Here is a 10,790-nt window from a genome sequence, read left to right on the forward strand (position 1 = left end):
GTCATAACAGGATGCTATCTCCAAAGGTGTCTCCAGATGGCACCCCATTCCCATGGCCTGTGGTCAAAGGTGTCCCAGATGGCACCCCATTTCCATGGCCTGTGATCAAAGGTGTCCCAGATAGCACCCCATTTCCATGGTCTGTGGTCAAAGGTGTCCCAGATGGCACCCCATTTCCATGGCCTGTGGTCAAAGGTGTCCCAGATGGCACCCCATTCACATGGCCTGTGGTCAAAGGTATCTCCAGATGGCACCCCATTCCCATGGCCTGTGGTCAAAGGTGTCCCAGATGGCACCCCATTCCCATGGCCTGTGGTCAAAGGTATCTCCAGATGGCACCCCATTCCCATGGCCTGTGGTCAAAGGTGTCTCCAGATGGCACCCCATTCCCATGGCCTGTGGTCAAAGGTATCTCAGATATGGCACCCCATTCCCATGGCCTGTGGTCAAAGGTGTCTCAGATGGCACCCCATTCCCATGGCCTGTGGTCAAAGGTATCTCCAGATGGCACCCCATTCCCATGGCCTGTGGTCAAAGGTGTCTCCAGATGGCACCCCATTCCCATGGCCTGTGGTCAAAGGTATCTCAGATATGGCACCCCATTCCCATGGCCTGTGGTCAAAGGTGTCTCAGATGGCACCCCATTCCCATGGCCTGTGGTCAAAGGTATCTCAGATGGCACCCCATTCCCATGGCCTGTGGTCAAAGGTATCTCAGATATGGCACCCCATTCCCATAGCCTGTGGTCAAAGGTATCTCCGATATGGCACCCCATTCCCATGGCCTGTGGTCAAAAGTATCTCAGATGGCACCTCATTCCCATGGCCTGTGGTCAAAGGTACACAGTAAAAAAACTCCTATTGAGTGGTCAAATGTAACACCATTTGGAAGTTGATATGGTCCCACCCCCATTTTGTGTTAAAACCACTGTGGTCATGCTGTTGATATTTTTGGAGTTAAAACTTAAATGCAACTCCAATTGCCATTTTACTCTTTTCAGTGTCGCTTTTTTTCCCTCATCAACACCCTTGCCATTGTACACTTTTCTGTGTTGTTTTGAATTAACAAACAACTATAGCATAGTACATTTCTCTTTTCAGTTGACTTCCTTTGAGTTATAAGGGTGTAGAGACTTATTTAAATATTTCCCAAAAGTGTCACATTATGATGGTTTGCAATGTGATATCCAACATCTGTTGGAAGTCAGCTTGCAGGAAGATATCCAACACTTTTACATCAGTCACAACTTTCATTTAGAATGCCTGTCAGTGTAGGGAAGAAAACGCAGTACATGAAGACTACCAACACCACATAAGCTGGTATAACTATCTCACTAACGGTTGCTATAAATCCAACCACTTACAGATTGTATTTGTTTAAAAAAAAAAAAGGATGTTTCTTATATTTGCGTAGCGTAAGATCAAAAACAATCAATGGTACATGGGGGAAAATACAGATATTGAAACAAACAATTTTAATAATGAACCTGCAACAGAGCATCCTGGGAAATATGACAATGAGACCCATCCCATATCTGTGGATAACTCCATGGATGTAACTCCCTGTCACTGGTTACTCTTAACGGAGTTAAAAGTACTCTGTCCAAATCAACTCCAGTTATCAGCACTAATGCCATGGAACATATCACTCTGTTAAGTGTTAAGATAACTCCCAGTAGAGTCAATTTAACCCTAAATGTTTAACACTGTGATTGAAGCTATCCTTTATTTACAGTGTAGTGAACTACCTAGGGAATAGGGTGTTATTTGGTATTCAGACTTGATTGAAAATAAAAACAGTCCCTGCTTTGATCTGCAGTAAACACTGGGGTTATACAACAGTCCCTGCTTTGATCTGTAGTAAACACTGGGGTTATACAACAGTCCCTGCTTTGATCTGTAGTAAACACTGGGGTTATACAACAGTCCCTGCTTTGATCTGTAGTAAACACTGGGGTTATACAACAGTCCCTGCTTTGATCTGTAGTAAACACTGGGGTTATACAACAGTCCCTGCTTTGATCTGTAGTAAACACTGGGGTTATACAACAGTCCCTGCTTTGATCTGTAGTAAACACTGGGGTTATACAACAGTCCCTGCTTTGATCTGAAGTAAACACTGGGGTTCTATGCCTTTTCATGTCAATCTGCCTTTCAGCCCATGGCCGACTGTGTGCAGCCCTTGACTACAAGCCACTGATGCAGACCTTTGTAAAATCTACATTTTAAAAAGTCTAATAAATCCATGCAATGTAGCCGACACCTTCAGAATAAATCCATTATTTATTTTAGACAGGTCTAAAGAAACACGATATGAAGAAAATGTAGTCTATTTCAGAAGAACAGAACAGCATACTCTGAGTTGTCCTTATGTTAGGTCCTGATCTGGCTATGCCATATGGCTGTGGGCTACACTAGTTCATTTAGCAGACAAGATTTGCTTAGAATGTCGTGGCGTTATTTTATATTATTTTATAATATGAAGAATACAATTGAACATAGCGAAAAAAAAATAGAAAGGATATTTTTTTTACAAACGATTTGAGGAAGTGTGCACATGCAGCTATTCTGTGTTGAGAGATTAACAAAGAAATATAATTGAAGTCGTAAGTTTACATAAACCTTAGCCAAATACATTTAAACTCAGTTTTTCACAATTCCTGACATTTAATCCTAGTAAGAATTACCTGTATTAGGTCAGTTAGGATCACCACTTTATTTTAAGAATGTGAAATGTCAGAATAATAGTAGAGAGAATGATTTTTATACACTCAATTAGTATTTGGTAGCATTGCCTTTGAATTGTTTAACTTGGGTCAAACGTTTTGGGTAGCCTTCCACAAGCGTCCCACAATAAGTTGGGTGAATTTTGGCCCATTCCTCCTGACAGAGCTGGTGTAACAGTCAGGTTTGTAGGCCTCCTTGCTCGCACACGCTTTTTCAGTTCTGCCCACACATTTTCTATAGGAAAAAGGTCAGGGCTTTGTGATGGCCTCTCCAATACCTTGACTTTGTTGTCCTTAAGCCATTTTGCTACAACTTTGGAAGTATGCTTGGGGTCAATGTCCATTTGGAAGACCCATTTGCGACCAAGCCTCAACTTCCTGACTGATGTCTTGAGATGTTGCTTCAATATATCCACATAATTTTCCTCCCTCATGATGCCATCTATTTTGTGAAGTGCACCAGTCCCTCCTGCAGCAAAGCACCCCCACAACATGATGCTGCCACCCCCGTGCTTCACGGTTGGGATGGCATTCTTCGGCTTGCAAACCTCCCCCTTTTTCCTCCATACATAACGATAGTCATTACGGCCAAACAGTTCTATTTTTGTTTCATCAGACCAGAGGACATTTCTCCAAAAAGTACGATCTTTGTCCCCATGTGCAGTTGCAAACCGTAGTCTGGCTTTTTTATGGCGGTTTTGGAGCAGTGGCTTCTTCCTTGCTGAGCGGCCTTTCAGGTTATGTCGATATAGGACTCGTTTTACTGTGGATACAGATACCTTTGTACCTGTTTCCTCCAGCATCTTCACAAGGTCCTTTGCTGTTGTTCTGGGATTGATTTGCACTTTTTTCACCAAAGTACGTTCATCTCTGTGAGAGAGAACACGTCTCCATCCTGAGCGGTATGACGGCTGCATGGTTCCATGGTGTTTATACTTGCGTACTATTGTTTGTACAGATGAACGTGGTACCTTCAGGCATTTGGAAATTGCTCCCAAGGATGAACCAGAGTTGTGGAGGTCTACAATTTCTTTCTGAGGTCTTGGCTGATTTCTTTTGATTTTCCCATGAGCAAAGACTGAGTTTGAAGGTAGGCCTTGAAATACATCCACAGGTACACCTCCAATTGACTCAAATGATGTCAATTAGCCTATCAGAAGCTTCTAAAGCCATGACATCATTTTCTGGAATTTTCCAAGCTGTTTAAAGGCACAGTCATCTTAGTGTATGTAAACTTCTGACCCACTGGAATTGTGATACAGTGAATTATAAGTGAAATAATCTGTCTATAAACAATTGTTGGAAAAATTACTTGTGTCATGACAAAGTAGATGTCCTAACAGACTTGCCAAAACTATAGTTTGTTAACATAAATTTTGTGGAGTGGTTGAAAACGAGTTTTAATGACTCCAACCTAAGTGTATGTAAACTTCCGACTTAAAATGTAGGTATTCCTTTAAGCTTAATTTAGAGTTATTTATTTGACTTAGTTGTTCTGCAAATGTTGGCCTATGTTTTGATTTTGAATACATTCTAATGCTGCATGATGAGACTAATGATGATTTGAAAAAAGTCCCATGAAAGGCATAAGCTCTGCTTTGTTTTTCTTGCACAGGCTGCACACATTTCATCAGTCTCTCATTCACAATTTGACAAGTACTTGATAATGCCTCGCATTTCCCGTCCAGCATCCCCTTTGTGTGGCCAAAATGCCCCCTAAAAAAATCCATGCCTTTTGCAGCCAGTGGGCATTGTGACCTTGGACTGATTATAATATTAATTATCTTCTTCCCGGCTATGTGAAGCACCTCTCAACACATATCTCTCTCAGATATCTCAATTCTTATTAGCCAATGCCCTTCACATGGTCAGGTCCTTCTCACAGGCTACACGTGAAGCCAGACACGTCGAGGATGAAACTGCACATATTGAAGATATTGGAAGAACTGTTCACATTTACTTTTCGTCAGCCAACAAGATGAGTATGCCTAACAAACAGCAAAAGCACTAGCCTATGTCAATCTACTATCCCCCATAGTACAAAAGTTGACCTATTCTATTCTGTGTGATTAATAAATATTCCAAACATAGTCTGGGACAGTTGTGGGATGGCAGGGGGTCCGTAAAATCCGTAAAATTAATACAACCACTAGCATCAAAAAACCTGTTTTACGCAATGTGGCTGACGCAACAGATCAGAACGTTTAGCTTAAAATGTTGATAAACTATTAGCAATTTCTTCACAAATACAAGCGTAACAATGTGCACACGGCAGTAGGCTACAATCAATTAGTGGGAAAACACCATTCTCAAAAGTGACCACAAATGCGATTATGCATGTGATGCTTCCATTATGTAATTAACGACTCAGGGAGCATCAAACATCAGACATGGCTGTTCTACAATATAACATCACACACACACACACGCACGCACGCACACACACACACACACACACACACACACACACACACACACACACAGAAAGAGACATCTACTGGCAACATTAAAATACATGTGTATATTGATGTACGGTGAAGAGTGGAAAAACTGGAAAACAGTGTAAAGATAGAGATTTTGAGTGTGTGTGTGTGTGTGTGTGTGTATATATGCAGGAAATATGTTTAATACTCACTCTGTAGACACTGTTGGCTGGTACAGTTGAGTGACTGGAGGTCGATGCCCTGGCAGTCTTTGCCCCCGGTGCCAGGCGAGGGCTGGGTGCACTCTCTACTGCGCCACATGGAACAGTCCACTCCACACTCAGACCAGTTAGACCAATCACTCCAACCTCCATCTACTGAACACAGGGACAGAGAGAGAGAGTTACCAGACACAGACCAGAATCAGAGAGAGAGAGATACCACACACATACCAGAGTCAGAGAGAGAGAGAGAGATACCACACACAGACCAGAGACAGAGAGAGAGATACCATACACAGACCAGAGTCAGAGAGAGAGAGAGATACCACACACAGACCAGAGTCAGAGAGAGAGATACCACACACAGACCAGAGTCAGAGAGAGAGATACCACACACAGACCAGGGTCAGAGAGAGAGAGAGATACCACACACAGACCAGGGTCAGAGAGAGAGATACCACACACAGACCATAATCAGAGAGAGAGAGATACCACACACAGACCAGAGTCAGAGAGAGAGATACCATACACAGACCAGAGTCAGAGAGAGAGAGATACCACACACAGGCCAGAGTCAGAGAGAGAGAGAGATACCAAACACAGACCAGAGTCAGAAAGAGAGAGAGATTTACCACACACAGACCAGAGTCAGAGAGACAGAGATACCATACACAGACCAGAGTCAGAGAGAGAGATACTACACACAGACCAGGGTCAGAGAGAGAGAGATACCACACACAGGCCAGAGTCAGAGAGAGAGAGAGATACCACACACAGACCAGAGTCAGAGAGAGAGAGATACCACACACAGACAAGAGTCAGAGAGAGAGAGATACCACACACATACCAGAGTCAGAGAGAGAGAGAGATACCACACACAGACCAGAGTCAGAGAGAGAGATACCATACACAGACCAGAGTCAGAGAGAGAGAGAGATATACCACACACAGACCAGAGTCAGAGAGAGAGAGATACCACACACATACCAGAGTCAGAGAGAGAGAGAGAGATACCACACACAGACCAGAGTCAGAGAGAGAGAGATACCACACACAGACCAGAGACAGAGAGAGAGATACCACACACAGACCAGAGTCAGAGAGAGCGAGAGATACCACACACAGACCAGAGTCAGAGAGACAGAGATACCATACACAGACCAGAGTCAGAGAGAGAGATACCACACACAGACCAGGGTAGGAGAGAAAGAGATACCACACACAGACCAGAGTCAGAGAGAGAGAGATACCACACACATACCAGAGTCAGAGAGAGAGAGATACCACACACAGACCAGAGTCAGAGAGAGAGATACCATACACAGACCAGAGTCAGAGAGAGAGAGATACCACACACAGACCAGAGTCAGAGAGAGAGAGAGATACCACACACAGACCAGAGTCAGAGAGAGAGAGATACCACACACAGACCAGAGTCAGAGAGAGAGATACCATACACAGACCAGAGTCAGAGAGAGAGATACCACACACAGACCAGGGTCAGAGAGAGAGATACCACACACAGACCAGGGTCAGAGAGAGAGAGTGATACCACACACAGACCAGAGTCAGAGAGAGAGATACCACACACAGACCAGAGTCAGAGAGAGAGAGAGATACCACACACAGACCAGAGACAGAGAGAGAGAGATACCACACACAGACCAGAGTCAGAGAGAGAGAGAGATACCACACACAGACCAGAGACAGAGAGAGAGAGATACCACACACAGACCAGAGTCAGAGAGAGAGAGAGATATACCACACACAGACCAGAGTCAGAGAGACAGAGATACCATACACAGACCAGAGTCAGAGAGAGAGATACCACACACAGACCAGGGTCAGAGAGAGAGAGATACCACACACAGACCAGAGTCAGAGAGAGAGAGATACCACACACAGACCAGAGTCAGAGAGAGAGAGATACCACACACAGACCAGAGTCAGAGAGAGAGAGATACCACACACAGACCAGAGTCAGAGAGAGAGAGTACCACACACAGACCAGAGTCAGAGAGAGAGATACCACACACAGACCAGAGTCAGAGAGAGAGAGATACCACACACAGACCAGAGTCAGAGAGAGAGGGATACCATACACAGACCAGAGTCAGAGAGAGAGATACTACACACAGACCAGAGTCGAGAGAGAGAGATACCACACACAGACCAGAGTCAGAGAGAGAGGGATACCATACACAGACCAGAGTCAGAGAGAGAGATATCACACACACACGCACAGGCACACAGACCAGAGTCAGAGAGACACAGACCAGGTATATAATATTAGGTATATACTATTTGGAATATCATATTAGGTATATCATATTAGGTATATACTATTAGGTATATCATATTAGGTATATACTATTAGGTACATTGAGGGAAAAAAGTATTTGATCCTCTGCTGATTTTGTATGTTTGCCCACTGACAAAGAAATGATCAGTCTATAATTTTAATGGTAGGTTTATTTGAACAGTGAGAGACAGAATAACAACAAAAATATACAGAAAAAAGCATGTCAAAAATGTTATAAATTGATTTGCATTTTAATGAGGGAAATAAGTATTTGACCCCCTCTCAATCAGAAAGATTTCTGGCTCCCAGGTGTCTTTTATACAGGTAATGAGCTGAGATTAGGAGCACACTCTTAAAAAGGGCTTTAAAAATCAATTTGATTGATTGATCTGGTTCTTCTGTCCCCAACCAATAAGGGCCAACAGCAGCACCTAGACCTTCTGCACAGATTCTGTCAGACCTGGGCCCTGATACCACAAATACAAATTACATCTAGACACCGTTGCCCTAGAGCACACAAAAAAACTATACATACCTCGGCCTAAACATCAGCGCCACAAGTAACTTCCACAAAGCTGTGAACGATCTGAGAGACAAGGCAAGAAGGGCCTTCTATGCCATCAAAAGGAACATAAAATTCAACATACCAATTAGGATCTGGCTAAAAAAACTTAATTCAGTTATAGAATCCATTGTCCTTTATGGTTGTGAGGTCTGGGGTTCGCTTACCAACCAAGAATTCACAAAATGGGACAAACACCAAATTGAGACTCAAATAATGCATGCATAGCAGAATTAGGCCGACACCTGCAAATGATCAAACTCTAGAAAGGAGCCATTCAATTCTACAACCACCTAAAAGGAAGTGATTTCCAAACATTCTTTAATAATAAAAAATGTGATGTAAGACATTTATCACTAGTCACTTTAAACAATGCCACTTTATATAATGTTTACATACCCTACATTACCCATCTCATATGTATATACTGTTCTCCAAACCATCTACTGCATCTTGCCATCTTGATGTAATACATGTATCACTAGCCACTTTAAACAATGCCACTTTATATAATGTTTACATACCCTACATTACTCATCTCATATGTATATATTGTTCTCTATACCATCTACTGCATCTTGCCTATGCAGTTTCACCATCGCTCATCCATATATTTATTTGTAAATATTCTTATTCATTCCATTACACTTGTTTGTATAAGGTAGTTGTTGTGAAATTGTTAGATTACTTGTTAGATACTACTGCATGGCCGGAACTAGAAGCACAAGCATTTCGCTACACTCACATTAACATCTGTTAACCATGTGTATGTGACCAATAGAATTTGATTTGATTTTGATTTGATAAGTGTGAATTCCATCCCTCTACCATCTCCTTCCTAGGATATGTCATCGCTGCAGGACATATACAGGTGGACCCAGACAAGGTGGGAGCGGTGGTGGATTGGCCTCAACCCACGACCAGAGTCAACATTCCCTGGGTTTTGCTTATTTCTACCGCAGCTTCATCCAGGGTTACAGAATCCTGGCTTCCCCCTCTCAGCACTCACCTCTCCCAACTCCCAAGGTTCCCTTCACGTGGTCTCCAGCAGCTGATCAGGCATTCTCGGACCTCAAAAGTCGATTCACTACAGCCCCTATCTTAATCCATCTAGACCTGTCCCGTCAGTTTGTGGTGGAGGTCGACGCCTCGGATGTCAGAGTGGGGGCCATAATGTCCTAGCGTTCTGCCCAGGACCAAAAGCTGCACCCCTGCACTTTCCTCTCCCATCGTCTTACCACTGCTGAGAGGAACTATGATGTGGAAAATCGAGAACTCCTCGCCGTCAAGATGCCGTTGGAGGAGTGGATGCACTGGTTGGAGGGGACGAAACACCCATTCTTAGTGTGGATTAAGGAATCTGGAATATCTCATTTAGCAGACGGTCTTATCCAGAGCGACTTACAGTAGTGAATGCATACATTTCATAAAATGTTTCTTTTCCCGTACTGATCCCCCGTGGGCATCGAACCCACAACCCTGGCATTACAAACACCATGCTCTACCAACTGAGCCACACGGGACCTGAGGCTTGTTGGACCCTCTTATCCACTCGTTTCAATTTCACTCTCTCCTACAGCCCGGGGTCCAAGAACGTGAAGCTTGACGCACTCTCACAGTTGTATTGTCCCGCTGCTACTCTGTCTGACCCTGAGACCATCCTACCCACCACCTGTCTAGCTGCTGCAGTCGTCTGGGGTAAAAAAAAGCCTGGTCCGTAAGGCGCAGTCTTCCCAGCCGGAACCCGAGGGGGGTTCGGCTAACCGAATGTTTGTCCCGGACTCTGCCTGTTCCCCGGTCCTGGAATGGGCACATTCCACAAGACTAACCTGCCATCAAGGCTCCTGTCGTCCGACGATAATTTTGGTGGCCTTCCATGGTGCCGGATGTCTTCACATACGTCGCCACCTGCACTGTGTGCACAAAATAAGACTCCCAAGCTCCAGCTGGCCTTCTTCAACCACTTCCTGTTCCTTACCGCCCCTGATCCCATATATCCCTGGACTTTGTTACTGGGCTTCCCCCGTCAGTCGGAAACACTACTATCCTGACGATGGTGGTTAGGTTTTCTAAAGCCGGCCATTTTATTCCCCAAGGAGACGGCTCAGCTCATGGTGCAGCACGTCTTCTGGATCGATGGACTTCCGGTTGACATAGTCTCCAATCGTGGTCCCCAGTTCTCATCTCGGTTCTGGAAGGCGTTCTCTACTCTCATTGGGTCGTCAGCCAGTGTATCCTCTGGTTTCCACCCCCAACCTAACGGCCAGTTGGAGCGAGCCAATCAGGACCTGGAGACGGCCCTTTGTTGCCTCATCTCCGCCAACCCCACCACCTTTGTGAGGTTGGAATACGCCCATAACACCCTTCCCTGCTAAGCCACTGGTCTCTCGCCCTTTGAGTGTTCCTTAGAATATCAGCCCCCGCTCTTCCCTGAGCAAGAAGAAGAAGTCAGCATACCCTCTGCCTAGATCCGCCGCTGTCGCCGTATCTGGAAGAGAGCCCCGGCCTCTCTTTTGAAGACCACATCTAGGTATCGGCGACAAGCGGATTGCCACCA

At 44.5% G+C, this 10,790-nt stretch overlaps 1 protein-coding gene and 1 non-coding gene across 2 annotated transcripts in view; both read right to left on the reverse strand.

The window, feature by feature from the left end:
• The window catches only part of LOC106560686 (netrin receptor UNC5A), a 246,842-nt gene extending 241,322 nt beyond the window's left edge, over positions 1-5,520 (reverse strand). Inside the window, 1 exon segment of the mRNA XM_082956110.1 lies at positions 5,361-5,520. Coding sequence (XP_082812236.1) covers positions 5,361-5,469 — 109 coding nt within the window. The 5' untranslated portion in view covers positions 5,470-5,520.
• A 4,162-nt stretch (positions 5,521-9,682) lies between these two features.
• trnat-ugu (transfer RNA threonine (anticodon UGU)) lies at positions 9,683-9,758 on the reverse strand. Its single transcript has one exon. It is a non-coding gene; the product is annotated as a tRNA-Thr (tRNA).
• Positions 9,759-10,790: the final 1,032 nt, after the last annotated feature.

This window comes from Salmo salar, chromosome 09 (assembly GCF_965601325.2).
Source record: "Salmo salar chromosome 09, fSalSal1, whole genome shotgun sequence".
NCBI classification, from domain to species: Eukaryota; Metazoa; Chordata; class Actinopteri; order Salmoniformes; family Salmonidae; genus Salmo; species Salmo salar.